Source organism: Phaenicophaeus curvirostris, chromosome 1 (assembly GCF_032191515.1).
Source record: "Phaenicophaeus curvirostris isolate KB17595 chromosome 1, BPBGC_Pcur_1.0, whole genome shotgun sequence".
NCBI classification, from domain to species: Eukaryota; Metazoa; Chordata; class Aves; order Cuculiformes; family Cuculidae; genus Phaenicophaeus; species Phaenicophaeus curvirostris.
In genome coordinates this window covers 146,681,453-146,698,742 of record NC_091392.1, presented here as the reverse complement: position 1 = coordinate 146,698,742, position 17,290 = coordinate 146,681,453, and the positions used below count along the sequence as shown (strand labels likewise).

Genomic DNA, 17,290 nt, shown 5'->3' with positions numbered 1-17,290 from the left:
CTCTTTTTTTTAAAAAAAACAGCACATGACTGTTGGACTTTTCCCTACAAAAGCTGTGTATCCTGTGGCTCCCCTCCTCCTGTACACACACTTCTTCTGATCCTCTGATCTCAGTAGAACAAGTTGAGGTCTACGTCTGGCAACAGCTGCAACAGGGTGAGAAGTGAGAAACCACGTTCACACTTGCAGCACCTGAAAAGGAACATGTTTGAGCATTCATTGATTAATGGCTTTAAGGACCATCATGCCCTGGTAGGAGATGAATTTCACACTGACTGGAGTGATTTGGGCTGGGTTGGTGGTCATGTGCGATTACATGATCTAGCTAAACTCTTACTGGGATTTATTCTTATGTTCATTAACATAACTGCTACCTCTGTAGTGGGTAATCCTACTGTTCTGAGCAAAAGGAGGTCCAGCCTTTGTGAGCATAACCACATCAGAATCATTACAGAAAAGAATGGATGAATTCCAGCCCAGATTTATCTTGGTGGAAAGTAGAGACTTTTCTATGTGAAACCTTAATAATGATTGTTTTCTCTTTAATTCTTAGGATGTTTATTTCCTACTGCAAACACTATGGATTTATTTTGGGTTTCTTAAATCTTAGATAATTGCTTCAATGTTGGAGCAAAGTCTTCCCTAGACATGGATGCAGTTTTCTAGGTGGAGTACAAAACCCTTTCTCCATTCTGCACGGATGTCTGCAGTGAGCAAAACTGAGGACTTTGGACTGTAACTAATTTACGTTGGTTCTTTCAAGATGACAAGAACTTCCATTCCCCTTCTGTGTCCTCTTTGAATGTCCACATAAGTCCAGTTTCCCTAGATTTGTGGGAGCGAGTGGTAGATCAGCTTGGGTAGTAGGAAGCTACCCAAGTTCAATTCCCTTAACTTAGGATGTTGGAGTAGAAGACCTGGATTCTGTTATCCCTTAAGATTTGGTGTAAATAGCTCTAGATACCGTATTATCAAAATTAGGTGTTTAGATGTTGAAATAAGTTCTTTTGCATTTGAAAGGCAATGAATAGGTAGCATGTAAGTTACAATGGCCACATTAGCCATAACTACTGTTTATTTTAACAGCTGTTAAGGGAGATAAAGATGAGAATTTTTTTGGAGACTTATAAACAGCTGGAAAGAAATGAATGACTGTCTAAGGACTCTAAGAGGGCAAAGTAGTTTTCTGACGTCTAATTGCAAAGCACTCAATAAACAGCTTCTCCTTACAAACTCTGTGATAGGATGAGACCAGGAGGATAGACCAAGGCCTTTGGCCAACATAAGTATTAAGTTCCCCTTAACTAGGGAGCTGTTTCATGAAAGGCAGCAGGAGTAGTTCCTGAGATAAAGCTCAGGCAGAGGGCTGCCAGCTCCTTCCCCAGCAAGATTGTATTGGATTTCTCCTGTTTTTTTTCTAATTCCGTTCTACGTATTTCCAAGCCACCAGCCCTCCAGCTGATGTGTTCAGCTGTAATACATCATTTAGTCAGAGATGAGAAGGGAAGAGCACAGAGCAGGTGGGTGATGATGAACAATGAGGCTAGTGGGGCAAGGAGTACAGGTCACAAAGAGGTTTTAACTTGAAAAAATCCTGCATGTCGTATCCCCAAGTAGCTGCTGTACGAGGCTTCTGCCAGACCAGAAGTAAACTCACCTACTGCTACCCAAGTGCTGCCCCATTGCCCCTGTGCTCCCTCCACCTCCAGGGAGCAATTTGGAGAAAACTGACTTTCCCAGGCAGGTTTTGCTTCCTGAACAGCTGCAGCGTTTTTCTCCCTGAGTAGTAGCACCCTGCTTGCTCCTGTGGCCACAGCCTCTGCAATGTCAGCCTGGTTCCCACCAGGCACGGTCTCTAAAGAAAGCAGGGCAGGGGCATGGAGACCCCAGGGCAGCAAGGCATTGGAGGGCTCTGCTGCTGTGTGGGTAAGGCCAGTATAGTTATTTCAGCATAGTTATTCCCTCCCTCAGCTGCTCAAGTGCTGTTGTACATGGTTAGCTCAAAATATCTTGTCGCACATAAATAAATGCACATCAATGGACTCGCTTGGTCTGAAGGATGTTCGAAGTAAAGCATCCTTGGCCAGAGCTCAAGCCTTTTCCTAAAAAGAACTGGGGATGGTGTTATGACCAGATAAATTCTTGAAAGAAAAAAAGCAGCATGGTGTACACAAAAAGCAGGCTGTTAGAAAGATGGCAGTGCTGCAGAAAGGTGAGTCCTTTAGCCCTTCACAGGGAGAGGTGGCGTTGTAAGCAAGGGAAAGGTAAACCATGAGGAGCTTTGCCGGCTCTGCTGCGGCTCTGCCTCTGCAGAGAGGGGTCAAAATCACCCACAATGCAAAGTCCCTGTAGCAGTAAGACAAGATGAGATGATGTACTAAAATAGGCTCGCTGGGCAGCTTTGCACCTCTCCCAAGTACCTCTGAGCCTGCTCCTGCCTGTACCAGCATCGGCCTAAAGATGGTGGTAGAAAATCATAAAATCACAGAATCACCAGGTTGGAAAAGACCTCTTGGATCATCATGTCCAAGTATTCCTATCTGCCACTAAACCACGTCCCTGAGCACCTCATCTACCCATCTTTTAAATACCTCTAGGGATGGTGACTCAACCCTGGGCAGCCTCTGCCAGTGCCCCACAATCCTTTCTGTGAAAAATTTCTTTCTGATATCCAGTCTGAACCTGCCCTGGCAGAGCTTGAGGCCATTCCCCCTTGTCCTGTGCTCTGTCGCCTGGGAGAAGAGGCCAGCACCCTCCTCTCCACAACCTCCTTTCAGGTAGTTGTAGACAGCAATAAGGTCTCCCCTCAGCCTCTTCTTCTCAGGCCTGTTCAGATCCCTTTGCAGAGCCTCCCGACCCTCCAGCAGATGCACACTCTCACCCAGCTCAGTGTCATCTGCAAACTTGCTAAGGGTGCACTCGATGCCTTCACCCAGGTCATTGATAAAGACATTGAACAGGGCTGGACCCAGCACTGAGCCCTGGGGAACCCCACTTGTCACTGGCCTCCAGCTGGATTTCACACCATTTCCCACCACTCTCTGGGCCCGGCCATCCAACCAGTTTTCCACCCAGGAGAGTGTGCGCCTGTCCAGGCCAGAGGCTGACAGTTTCCCAAGCAGAATGCTGTGAGAGACTGTGTCAAAGGCTTTGCTGAAGTCCAAGAAGACTTCAAGGATCAAGTTTTGCATTTTTATTTTGAAAGTTTTACTCAGATTAGCTCATTTGGTGCTGAAATATTATCTTTGAAAAATTAATTGAAGATAATTGATTAATTTTAATTCAACAGTGCATTATTTTTCTTGGATTTGCTCAGGCAATATAAGCTAAGGCTGAAGCCTGCAGTGGCAAGGAGATATATGGAGCAGAATATCGGGTCAATTCTCATGAACTACAGCAAGACTACACAAGAAGAAAAATGAAGTGATACTTAGGGATCTTCTGGGGAAGGAAAGCTAATGAACTGACATTTGCTCCTCTGTCTGGCGTCTAAGACAGCAAGGAAGAGGAGCTTTTCTTTAAAAACAGAGCTCCTTAACCAAAGAAGTGGCCCAGCTGCAGTTGGTAGGAAAAAGCTTTGAGACAAGATATGTGACTATGAAGTTTATGAGCAAAGAGCTGCGGTGAAGCCCTGGGACTGCTGAATCTCCAGTGACTCTCCTCATGGGCATGGGCATCCCTGTCATCCTTGATGAAACCTAATTGCAAGAATTTTTCTTGGAAGAAAGATTGTCCCTATATGAACTGATTTGTTCCCAGCACTTGGGCTTCTTCCTGGGCTCTAAAAATAATGAGCATTTGGCTGTATTCCCAAGCAATAAAAAATAAAGCATTCATCCTTAAGGAATGCCAACAGAGGAAAGAAGGAAAATATTGCATCAATATTAGGAGATGTATAAGATCTGCAAAATAGATGAGAAAGCAAGGGGTGCAGAGGGGCTGTGATCCTGCTGTGGAGTGGTGGCCACTCCACCCACCCTGGCAGGGAGATGCTACCCAGGCTAAGGAAACGCAGCTTAGGGGAGCAATAGGAACAGACCCAGGCTGGCCTCAGGTGTGGGAGGCACAACCTCATGCTCTGATCTCTGTGACTCATTCAAAGCAATGAGGCTAGATCTTTCCCCAAGAAGATGAGAGAAAGAGAGAAATTTTCAGGCAGCTCCAACAAGTTTAGCTTTGGTCTTGCTAAGCTGAACATGCCCTTGATACTCCCAACTCTTTTAGGCAAGCAAACAAGGGATGAGGTTCATGTTGGGAGGCTATGAGGGTTCCCAAAAAGCAGAAATGGAGACAGCATGAGGCTGCTGCAACTCCTTTTTGCATTCCAGTAACTGGCCTCCTTCCTCTGCCCTGGGACAGGACCTGCCACCCATCCCAAACAGTCCTAGGAACAAGGCTGCTGGGAATTAGCCAGGCTGCGATCCAGAGAAGTGCCCGGGTGACCCCTCTTGGGAAAGCGATTTCAAAGCAGGATGTCCAGCCTTGTGCCCCACCACTAAACAGGACTGTGTGCAAAGAACAGACGGGATCCTGGCTTTCCCAAGCAATCATGACTTCTGCAGGGAGATACGCTGAGCCTTGGCAGCGAAGTAAAAATCCAGCCGTTGCTTTTCTTTGCTGTAGTGTTTAGATGCAGAGCTGAACCTTCTTCCTTTCCACACAGAATGGGGAGGATGGCCTCAAATATACTCCAGCCCTCAGAAAACTCTTCACTTCTCATAGACAAACATGCTCTTTACCTCACTGCTATCTTAAGTAAATATTTCCCTAAGAATGTTGTCAGCTCTCTAGTCTGATGCCATTTAATTGATTTCTGTGAAATCAGGACTGCTTGTGTTCCAGATAAAAGGTTGTCTGCAGATCAGCCCCTCAAACCCCTATCGTTGCTAATGAAATATAACATGGATCAGGTCAGCACCCTTTCCAGCTGGTAAAACTTGGGCAATCCACATGAGTCTTGTGATAAAGACAGAGAAAAACAGTGTAGGGTGTTTCTTGTTGATTAATTAGTGCCTCCAAGCAAATTCAGCCAGAAGTGCAGAGCTTTAGCTGTGGACAGAGAAATGGGAAAAGACAGATGTTAGTGGTTTGATCATACCCCGAAAAGCACTTAAAGTCTGTATCTTGCCTACTGATTCAAGATGAATGTCATGTCCCTGCTCTCTGTATAAGAGGCTAATGTGGCCAAGTTAGTGCCAGTCATACAGATGCAGGGTCCCAGCATTTATGTTTCTTATGAAAAAGGCACATTAGATGGAACATGAAAGCCTAGGGTAGCAGCCTGTGTAATCAGCACAGCCTGTGTTCAGTACAGCCTTTGCACAGGTCAGGAGAGCGCCCTTCAAAACCAAGCTCTCGCTTGTGTGAATGCAGCACTCTGCAGGATTTTCATGTGCCCTTCTGTTCAGCTCACTGGGCTGTCATGGATCTTATTCTGTTTCTGTGACTCGCCAGCCCCTCCTCTGACTCTGAGCATTTGAAGCTGAGCTCTTTGACCAAACAGTCCTTGCTGAAATGTCAATACATGACTGGGACACTGGCTCACAGGGTTCATCATGGATTCCAGGCAGTGTGTGGCTTTGTTCCTCTGCCTTCCGCTACTGATTCCTCTTTCTCTGGATGCAGGTATGTCACAGGATAGGACTGTTATTATCTTTACAGGCAATGGACCTCTCTCTTGTTACTTAGATTTAATTTTCATTGCAAGTTTTGAGCACTCCTGCATGTTTGTCCTTGCTCTGGATGTGCCTGTGAATTATTCTAAGGCTTTTGCTTGTTTCTGTGCTGGCAGACACCTGCTTATTTTGCCAACTAAAGGAAAAGCACCGCAGGCTGCTAAATGAATCTATTCTCTCACTGCACAAACAGCAGGTATACCATAAGCTGTCTGCCCACTATGTGACAAAAGGAACTTGGATTTATTCTTATTTCTTATTGACCTATGGACTTTTTCAAAGCAAAGAATGAATACACTGCCATTCAGGTGATGAGAAATTAAAGAGGTGAGGATCCACCCTGTTTCAGCAGCAGTGGAGGGCAGTGAGGTGGTAGCTCTTTGGTGGCTCCAGTATGTGTCTGAAAATCAGCTCCCAGATTAATAAAGCAGCCCCAGTACTTTCAGATGCCCAGTTAAGCATTGACTGGGTCTCCCACATTGCAGTGAACAAAGGTGGAAAAGCACAGAGCAAAGTCAAAAAACCTTCCAATGTAAATAAGTGGAGAACGCTGAAATAAAAGCAGGAGGATGTCCCCAGCCATTCACCCAGGCTCCTCTGTCAGAGTCTGTTCCTGTGCACTGATAGATCTGTTATATTTCTCCAGTGTAAGGTTAATTAACAGCCATTAAATAAAGCTGTACCGAACGCATACAGCCTGGCTTTGCAATCACAACAGAAAGATCCAACTGACTTTCTTACAATGGGCAAATATTTATGAAGCACCCTGAGGAAAATTCAATGCACACCACACAATATTTTATTCTTTCAAGTAACTTTGAAATATAGGGAAAATTACCACTATTTTGCATGTAATTCAGCAAGTGTTCGGATTAGACACAAATGTTTGGAGACATCTCACCAGACTGGAATAAACCCTCTCAGGATTTATGTTTGTCTGCATGTCAGCGAGGACACATATGAGTCTTGGTTTTGGTGACCACCTCAGGGCCCTTCTGGTAGGTAGGAGGTAACTCTGGCTCTCTCAGGTGTCACATAATGGAGAATATCCCAGGGGAAAGGCAGGCAGTATATGCAGCCTTAATTTCCAAATTTACTCACGATACCAGGGGAAATAGTTAAAAGCACTGAAATAGAAGTTGTTGTCATGAAGCTCCAGAACTCCTCCTGATATGAAGGCGGGGGGGGAATGCAAAATTAATTATTTCAAGACTTGTTCTATGTAGTACATGAAGTGAACGTACATCGCAGCACCAGGATTTCTTGTTCAATACCCTGAATTGTACTAGGAGGGCATAGTTGTGCGATGTGCTTGTATCCTAAAGCTGGAAAACAGGTCAGCGTGGTGACAATGCCATCAGATCTTTCAGTGCACACTTCTGAAGTTGATGTAACTCCATGATGTCCATACTGCTCATGTTTGCTGTTGGTTGAACCTGTGTACTCAATGTCTTTCCAAAGCATTTCAGAGATGCATGGGGAGAAGACCCCCTGTGTCTGTGGTCTGTGGTGCTGTGAGCAGCTAGGAGCCATCCACAGGCTTCACTAGGAAACGCACACAGTATTGCCCAGTCTTCCTAATATATAAGTATTCCTTATATATTAAAGCAGTGTTTTTTAAATCATAGTCTGCTAGTGGCAGGTAAGTCAGTCCCTTCTGCAGGTCCGAAGAGTGAAGGGGTGTGATGTAACATTGTTGAGGACTGGAGCACCTGTCCAGCACCTCTCATCAGGTGTAGCAAGTAGAGGAAAATCAGGTGTTGCCATATATATCAGCCACACATGCTTTTCAGCTGAAAGGAACACACTGTACATATTGAGACCTACTATATGACATGCAACACCAGAGCAACACACCATCCTCTGTTAAGCTCTGGGCTCAGTAACCATGTGCTGCCACTTCACCTGGGGAGCAGGCCAGAGAAAGGAGGCTCTTTCACACTTGCCCATTTCTTTTCTAAAGCATCTCAGAAAAAAAGCCTGGGAAGCAGAAAATCCTCCAGGGGAAATCATCCCCCCATCCTCTCTGCCTGGAGAGAATGACAAAACGTATGACAAACAGAACATGCCGCTGTTTTTCAGTCTTTCTAAAGAAGGAAGAGGCAAGCAACATTTTGCAGAGACAAAGACGAGCCAATAGCTTCTTTGAAGAGCTAAAACTGGGGTCACTGGAGCGAGAATGCATGGAAGAAAATTGTTCCTTTGAGGAAGCAAGAGAGATTTACCGTGATGATGAAAGGACAGTAAGTAACGTGGGTATGGGTGAGCACTCGCTGTCAAATGGACTCCCCCTACTCAAGGGTGTGCTTTGACCTTTTAAACCATGACAGCTAAAACAAAAAAGCACTTTGTGTCCTGCTATTTGCATCTTTTCCTCACATTTATAGGAGGATGCACAGCAGGAATGAGTTGCAGGAGATTACACTTCATGGCCCAGCCCAGGCAGTACTGATCTGGGAGGTGGGGGAAATGGGGATGCTCTCTGTCATCTTCCCAGGCCCCCAGTAATTCCTGGCCTGATCATACCTTAAATTATTGGTTTTGGCAACACCTATTTCAGTCAATACCACCTCAGCTGTATGAAGGCTATTGACGGAGAACCTATCCATGTGTGTCACACGGTGCCCTTCTCTATCAGTAGATAAAAATAATGTAGAATGTGGGAAACAATGTAGACTATTTTATGGGTATCAAACTTCATAAATAATAAAGGCAAAAGGGCATCACTGTGGCTGCCTGTAAATCCTGGTACTACAAGGGCTGTAGGACTCAATTTGTGTTTATTTCTCTTTAATCAACTCTCGCATCTTTTTCTTCCAGAAAGAGTTCTGGCACATCTATTCCGGTACGATTGTTTGGGATGTTTTAGCAGCTGCGAAAACTCTCCTGCTTCTGCAGGTCTTTGCATGAGCTGGACTGACACTGCATGTTTTTACAGACCCCAACCAGTGTGACTCCAACCCCTGTCAGAATGGCGGGAGTTGCGACGACCAGTTTCGGGATTACGTGTGCCGCTGTCCTGCCGAATATGAGGGCAAAAGCTGTGAAAAAGGTCAGCTCTGGCATAGCTTAACAAAATAAAAATGTCATTATTCCTTCAAATGCAAGGCATTAAGAGAAACAGTAGCAATCACTACCAATCTGCATCTTTCTAGCAGTGACAGCTACTGTTCTGCATCATTCTAGCAGTGACAGCTACTGTTCATGCTGTCTGCAGTGCCGTGTGATAGATCTAACCTGCCGGTAATCAGGCACAGCAAGGCACCCAGACAATCATCACCCTATGATGACTTTGAGAAAATTTATTTTGCTTTTTTTTGCACAGTCTGAGAGAAAAGGAGGATTTTTTTCCCCCTATCTAAGTGCTAAAGTTACTTTGACCTGGAAGCTTGGTGCAGTTTGTGCATGAGAACCACACATACATCATACAAAGCCCAAGGGGAAAGATCCAGTGGTGAATGAAGTGTTTCCGTTTATTTCAGTGGGCACTACATAGCGAGTGTTACACTTACACCCTCAGAACGTGCTGAGCTCAAACAAGGACTAGGCAGTCATCACGTCTAACCAGGCAGTCTCAATGGTCATCCCAGAGCATCCTTCTGCCAAGTGGCAAAATACAAAATAGTTATAATTTTTCAGCCATATATTAGGATGCTTACCACACAGTTTCAAGACCCCCAGACAGCACAGGTGCTGTAAAAATGCAGACTGATTTAATTTTATGTGTATGTTTCTTAGGCATAGGTTCTTCCTCCCTAATCCCTGGACATCCAGGTCTGCCTTGTTTTGCCAAACGTAAGGTGTTTTTCCTGCAGTTTCCGTGCATAAATCACAGAAATCTGCTTTGCTGCCTTGCTTCTCTGTCAATATTTCAAGTTGCAATTGACTCATGGTCACCAAAATCCACTTTTGGAAGTCTAAATACTCTTTCTCTGGCTTTAGCCATAGCTGACAAACTGAAGTGCATTTATGACAACGGTGGCTGTGAACAGTACTGTACTGACCGGCAGTCTGAAAAACGAGTGTGCTTCTGTGCAGATGATTACACTTTAGCAAGCGATGGTGTATCCTGCATTCCCCAAGGTAAGACAAAACCAGCCTGATGCTAAGTTTAAGCCAATACATACACATCAGGAGGTGTATAACTCTGAGCCACCTGCTCCCCACCGCTTCTTCAAGGGCAGAGCCCAGAGCAGTAGGCTTGGGCTTCTGGTGGAAGTTAAACACCCCAGAAAAGCAGTTGGGAAAGCACGCACAGTGAGCAGGGAGCATTTCAGACCCCTCCCTCCTGGTCCCAGAGGTCCATTCTTCTGGGATGCGGGAAATTTGTGTTTGAACATCCCACTTGATAGGACCAAGGAGGGAACTGAACCCCTGTCTCCTCCATGGGGAAGGCTCTCAACACTGTACAGTAGAGAAGAACTGAGCAGTGGAGATAAGCCCATGGCCACGTGGTCTAAAGAAAAAGCGCAGCAGCAGGTAGTCAGGGATTTGGGGTAAGGCAAAGGGGTTTCTGGTGGATGGAGGAGCTCTGGGCCTCAAGTTTTTTATTATTTCAGTTTACATTCACAGTGTGCGAATATTATGGGGGCAGCAGTGTTTTACTCTTGGAGCTCTAATCTGAATTTGAGACTACAGATTTTATTACCATATTTATTTCAGCACAGAGACCAAGAGAGGATAGGGCCCATTAAAACTAAAGAAAAACACCAGTTTTTGGTTTTGGTTTGGTTTTTTCCTCTTTTTTTTTTTCCCTGTGTGTTAGAACCAATACACTTTGGTATTCCTCTAGACACTCTGGCTAGATAGTTCTCTCACTCATCTAACAAGGTAAATTTCAGCTGGGATAAAGGTAGCACAAGTTAATTATTTTTTCCAATACATGAGCTGGCACCCGACTCTGTTGCAGATGCCTACTTCATTTACTTTATTACAGGGGACAGAGAGACCCCTGGGGACATGAACATAACGGACAAAGCTGCAGGGAGCATGTGAAGTAATTCTGAGGGGTAATGCCCCCCCTACATGCACCTCAGTGGAGCACTCATGCAGAGAACTGATAATGACAACCTAGCTCTCAACAACAGCAATTTCATTACAAAACAATGTCTAGTAATGTGCTTATCCCTTATTAGCAGATTCTGCAATATCATGTGATGGGGAAGCTGCTTTTGTTAGAACCTGAGAACGACAAATTCAATACTCCCAACAGGCTTTTCAGCATGCCTTCCCCTGTGATGAAGGTGTATTTATTGCTGCTTGCTTCTTGGGGACCAAAATATCTGTAGCACTGGCCATGTGCTGCAAGAAGACAAAACCGTGTAGCTGTCAGACAGTCCCTTCACTGTCCCTCTGTCATCTCTTACAATGTCCCTTTTGAGCACCCAAATTTGAGATGACCTCCATACAGCATTAGCAGGGACGGGTTTGTGTTACATCTACGCTGACCTTCCACCAGCTGCCACTGAAGAACCTGCTTTTCCATACCTTGCATGTACCTGTAGGAGCTTGATGCTGTCTTTGCATGAGCTGCAGTAATCGGAACGTGCAGGCTATTGCAGATCTAGGGAGGTATCGGTTTCTACTCAGCAGAGACTATAGGGTCCTGAGTCCCAAAGTGATAGAGGGTGAGCACTCATCCTCTCAAAGTTGTCAGAGTGACAGCTGGATGTAAGGGACAGCGCGATCAGTTACAGCACAGCCACATGACACACAAAAAACCTCAAAGATAGACCTTCTTCTTGAAAGGAAAACTCTGTTGGGTGAAGGATGTATTGAAAACACCAAGGCTTCCTCTGTAGTGCAACTCTATTGCAGGTTCAGTCCTTAAGATTTATGATTCTCTTTTTGGCAATCTTGACATGCTTGTTCAGGCTAAAAATGAATTTTAGACTGAGATGTGCACTCTGGAAGAATCAAGGATGCTCTGGACCCAAGCAAGCTAGTTACAGTCTGTCAAGAGGTAGATGAGATGACATAGTGTCTGCTGTCATAGGAGATTTAGCTACAGGAGGCATTGCACTCGTAGACTCTCATCCTGCTGGGGGGCTTCAACCACCCCAACATCTGCTGGAAAAGTAGCCCAGTGAGCTGTAGGCAATCCAAGAGACTCCTAGAATGCACTGAGGATAACTTCTTAAGCCAGGTAATAGACAGCCCTACCAGAAGGGATGTGATACTGGACCTGATGGTCACCAGTGCAAGTGAGCTAATCAATGGTGTTAAGACTGGAGGCAGCCTGAGCTGCAGTGATTATACATTGGTGGAGTTTGCCGTCCTGAGGGATATGGGTCAGGCAAAGAGTAAAATCGGGACTGTGAATTTTAGGAAAATAAAATTCCAGCTCTTCAAGGAGTTAGTTAATAGGACCCCCCCTCAGAAACTGTCCTCAGGGACAAAGGAGCAGAACAGAGTTGACAGGTATTTAAGGATGCTTTCCATAGAGTGCAAGAGGTCTCAGTTCCCAGGCGGAAGAAATCAGAAAAGGAAGGCAAGAGACCGGCATGGCAGAATCGAGACTTGCTCATCAAACGAAAGGGCAAGAGGGAAATGCATAGGCAGTGGAAGTAGGGACATATATCCTGGGAAAAGTATAGGGATGCTGCCCTGTTGTGTGGGAACGGAGTCAGGAAGGCTAAGGCGCAGCTGGAGCTGAACTTGCAAGGGACATAAAGAATAATAAGTGCTTTTACAAGTATGTCAACCAGAAAAAGAAGGTCAAAGCAAAGGTACCTCCCACCCCCCGCCCCCCCATGAACATGACTGGCAAACTGGTAACAACAAAGAGATGGCTGAGGTACTAAACGACTTTTTTTCTTTCAGTCTTCACTGTCAATCTCTCTTCTGACACCTCTCAAGTGGATGGACCTGTAGGCAGGGACTAGGAGATCAAGGTCCCTCCCACTGTTAAGAGGCCAGGTTCATGAACACCTGAGGAACCTGAGCATACATAACTCTATGGGACCTGACTAGATGCATCTCAGAGTCCTAAGAGAATTGCCTGACGTAGCTGCCAAGCCAATCTCCATGATATTTGAAAAGCCACGCCAGTCAGGTGAAGTATTTGTTGACTGAAAAAAGGGAAGCATCACACCCATTTTTAAAGAGGGTAGAAAGGAGCGTTCTGGGAACTAGCAACCTGTCAGCCTCATCTCTGTGCCTGGGAAGATCACAGAAAAGATCCTTCTACAAGCTATGCTAAGGCACATAGAGAACAGGGAGGTGATTTGAAACAGCCAGCATGGCTTTACCAAGGGCATGGCCCACCTGACCAACCTAGTGCCCCCTTGTAGTGATGGAGCCACTATGTCCGTAGGTAAGGGAAGAGCTAGCGCTGTCGTCTATATGGATTTCCACAAGCTTTTGACACAGTCCCCCACAACATAGTTCCCTCTGAATTGCAGAGATGTGGATTTGATTGGAGGACTCTTGTGGACAAGGAATTGGTTGGATGGTCACATCCAGAGCATTGTCAGCAGCTTAGTTTTCCGATGGGGACTATTGACAAGCAGTGTGCCTTGGAGGTCCATACTGGGATCAGTACTATTTAATATCTTCATCAACGTCACAGACAATGGGATTGAGCGCACACTCATTAGGTTTGTAGACAACACCAATCTGAGTGGTGCAGTTAACACACCTGAGGGTCAGGATGCCATCCAGAGAGACCTTGACAGACTTGAGACGCGGGCCCATGCAAACCTCATCAAGTTCAACAAGGCAAAGTGCAAGGTCCTGCACCTGGGTGAGGGCAATCTCCAGTATCAATACAGGCAGGGGGATGAAGGCATTGAGCATAGCCTGACCAAGAAGGACCTGAGGATACTGGTGGATGAAAAGCTGGACACAAGCCAGCAATGTGTGCTAGCAGCCCCAAAGGCCAAACATATCCTGGGCTGCATCAAAAGAAGTGTGGCCAGCAGGTCAAAGGAGGTGATTCTGTCCCTCTACTCTGCTCTCGTGATACCTCATCCGGAATACAACGTCCAGTTCTGGAACTGTCAACTCAAGAAAGACATGAATCTGTTGGAACAGGTCCGGAAGAGGGCCAGAAAAATGGTCAGAGGGATGGAACATCTCTCCTATGAAGACAGGCTGAGAGAGTAGGGCTTGTTCAGCCTGGAGAAGGCTTCAGGGAGACCTTATTGTGAACTTTCAGTACTTAAAGGGGGCCTATAAGAAAGATGGAGACAAACTTTATAGCAGGCCATGTTGCACCTAGACAATGGATAACGGTTTTAAACTAAAAGAGAGTAGATTTAGAGTAGGTATAAGGAAGACACTTTTTACAATGCAAGTAGTGAAACACTGGAACGGGTTGTCCAGAGAGATGCTAGATGATTCATCCCTAGACACATTCAAGGTTAGATTGGATGGGGCTATGAGCAACCCCATCTACTTGAAGATGTCCCTTCTTATTGCAGGGGGCTTGGACTAGACGACCTTTTAAGGTTCCTTCCAACCCAAACTATTCCATGTTTCTATTCTATGATTCTGTTCTTATTCTATGATCTTTGGGTCCATCCAAATAAGGGATAGCAAGATGCACATCCTGTGCTTAAGTCCACGTGTCACCATGTGATGGATGCTACGCACTTGGTACAACTGAGTTAAAGTCAGCAGGGTTGCTGTAAATACATAAACTACAAGGCTTGACAGAGTCATATCCACTCTCCAGCCTGCAACCAACCCTCACAGTGCTGACATACATCCTCAGCAGGTATATTGTTTGCACTCCTACAATCATTTCTGGCTGGTTTCCAAAGAAAAAAGACTACTTACCTGTTGAGCTCCTTTAAATTCCTTATGAAAATCCCACAGTCTCAGACAACAAACCAGTTTTTCAGCTAAAATGAATTCACTGAAGACATTTATAAGAACCAGTCTTACACATTTTGCTCTGAATTCAGTGCAATGAAATCATGCTTGCTGATTTCTTTTTTTTAATTCCCCCAGTCAAATACCCATGTGGAAAAATACCAGTGCTGGCAAAAAAAAATGCAAGTGCACAGGGGAGAATAGTAGGTGGTTTAATCTGTCCTCCAGGTGAATGCCCATGGCAGGTGAGTCTTCAGAAATCTTTCATTGCCTTTAATTTTATTTCTTTATGAAAGCACTATCCTAAAGTCATTGTTTTAAATCTATTATGTTAAAAATCTTTAAAAGGTGCCCTTCATCCTTAACCTTACTGCTGGCAAGAATTTTAGTTGCGGCTTGCAGGGATGTGCTCTTGGTCATAATAGGTGTGGTCTATCACTACACGACAGAGAAAATGTCAATAGAAAGAGTTCTCCCTCCTAAATTCTCCAGACAATCAGTACTGTATTCTTAAACAATGTTACATAAAGTGACAGAAAGAAGCAATGTAAAACCTGACTCCTGAGATTCAGATCAAGTGCAAATTTGACGTAAGTAATAAACATGTTTTATGTTGGCAGGCCCTTATAATACAGAATGGGAAAGAAAAGTGTGGCGGTACTCTGCTTTCCCCAGAGTGGGTAGTCACTGCAGCTCATTGTTTGGAGTATACTCATCATATACAGCTTCGAGTGAGACTGGGTATGTATCTTCCCTCCTCATGTTATCAAGCTGTGGTTGTGGCGGCAACTTCTCACCCTGACAAACCCACGTAAATGACAAAAAGCGACAGCTCGTAAAATAAGAGAATTGTCCTTAAGTGTCAGACTAGAAACCCCATATCCCTGCAAACTTGTGAGGAACCAAGGGGCTACCTGACATGATCTGCAACTAATAACTTTTCCAGGTGAACACGCAATAAATTACGATGAGAAAACCGAGCAAGAAAGTGGGGTTGCCAGGATAATCACACATGAAGGATACACAGCTGGAGAAGTCAATAACGATATTGCCCTCCTGAGACTGGAAACACCTGTGAATCTCACTGACTATGTGGTGCCTATCTGTTTGCCTGAAAAAAGATTTGCAGTGTACGAACTGTCCTCCATCAAGTTCTCCACAGTGAGTGGATGGGGACGCCTACTAGACGGAGGTGCCACCTCTACTGTTCTGATGAGAGTTAATCTGCCACGTGTAAAGACACAAGAATGTGAAAAGGAGACGGATTTAAATATCACAGAGAATATGTTCTGTGCAGGAGACCTGTCCGGCGTTAAAGACTCCTGCAAGGGAGATAGTGGCGGACCTCATGCTACCAAGTACAAGAATACCTGGTTTTTGACTGGCATTGTCAGCTGGGGAAAGGGCTGTGCTGTTAAAGGCAGCTACGGGGTTTACACAAGGGTATCCAAATATATTGACTGGTTGAAGAAGCACATGGATTAATGATGCTGAACCAGTGCATTTCCAGATTCTGTTACTGCCCCTCAATCCCTTTGTGCCATTTTCCTACTGAAGCATTCCATCATTAGCTTAGGTATGTGACACACGCGATACCCACATCACTATAAGTGATTTGAAACAAGCCCAATGCCTACTTGGATATATAAACACCTTCTCTTCTGGTATTGTTTGTAAAATTGTGTATTTTGTCAAGCAGGCACAGAATGGCCATAACAAACTGGACTCAGAGTCCCTCTCATTCTGCATCCATTTCTGCTCAGGGACAGGGCTACATGCTGTTGGGAACACATCAAGCATATCACGATCCCTCCTTCAGTTACCGTCTCAACTTCTGGTAATCAGTGATGTACAGACTTCCTGAGCCAGAAGTTGCATTAGGTTGAACAGTCATGAATGAACTTGCTGTTCACAAATGCGTGCAATCTCTTTTGAACACATTTATGCTTCTGGCTTTCACAACTTCCTATGCTGATGGGTCCTGTAATATAATGGTGCAATAGCAGAAGAAAGAGAAAAAAAAATGTTTATTTTAGCTTATGTTAAAGTAGCTTTTTCCAACAGTTGCAGTGGCAACAGGTGTTTTGAGGGGGAGGAACTGTAGGGAGTCTCCAGGACAAGAAAGCTGGGAAAACGCTAATAACACATTTACAGATCTGCTGCAAAACCTTGATTTTAGTCTTCTTGTACCAAGCACTATTGCAGTAAGGTTACTAAATCCAATATTTAGCCCTATATGTATGAGCGGTAAAGAAATCCACTGATTAAATTTTATCTTTTTCTTGGTATTATGCTTGTCGATACCAAAGAAGGCAAATGAAAGGGAATGTTTGTTTAACTTGTTGTCCAGTATAATCTAAACTGTACTCTCTGTCCTAAGATCTATAATAGGATAACTGCCTGACTATCTACAAAACACTGGTCAAAGACCATTCTCTAAAGCCTTAATGGATAAATGATAGAACCTGAAGAGCTCTGAAAACACAATCAACTATACCATTGAAAAATGTATCTTCTAATCTGAGCATGAAAACAGTGGAAAGGGAGATTGTAGATTAAACTGACCAAGAGGTAGAAAAGAGTTTCTCTTATGCAAAACCTATAATTTGGATTCATTCAAATCATGCTGAATATCAGCTAAGTCACAAAAGCTTAAAAACAAATAGGACAGTTACTAATGACCATACTTTATTATTAGGGGAAAACATTGACATTATATTGTATATACACTGTGAAACACTGAACACCCTGTAACCTGCTTTACTGACGTAGAAGAGTGCTATACTATTCATTTAAGT

General features: G+C 44.5%; 1 protein-coding gene across 1 annotated transcript; it reads left to right on the top strand.

Moving 5' to 3' along the window:
• The first annotated feature begins 5,404 nt into the window (after positions 1–5,404).
• F7 (coagulation factor VII) lies at positions 5,405–16,141 on the top strand. The gene is made up of 8 exons (XM_069877721.1): positions 5,405–5,625; positions 7,758–7,918; positions 8,496–8,520; positions 8,614–8,727; positions 9,618–9,758; positions 14,631–14,737; positions 15,113–15,233; positions 15,439–16,141. The coding sequence occupies exons 1-8, from the start codon at positions 5,556–5,558 to the stop codon at positions 15,975–15,977; spliced, it is 1,278 nt and encodes a 425-aa protein (XP_069733822.1). The 5' UTR covers positions 5,405–5,555; the 3' UTR covers positions 15,978–16,141.
• Positions 16,142–17,290: the final 1,149 nt, after the last annotated feature.

Coding starts and splice junctions, on each gene's coding strand:
- F7 (XM_069877721.1), top strand. CDS start 5,556: ATGGATTCCAGGCAGTGTGTGGCTTTGTTCCTCTGCCTTCCGCTACTG. Junction 5,626..7,757: donor TCCTCTTTCTCTGGATGCAG/GTATGTCACAGG, acceptor GCTGTTTTTCAG/TCTTTCTAAAGAAGGAAGAG. Junction 8,521..8,613: donor GTTCTGGCACATCTATTCCG/GTACGATTGTTT, acceptor ATGTTTTTACAG/ACCCCAACCAGTGTGACTCC.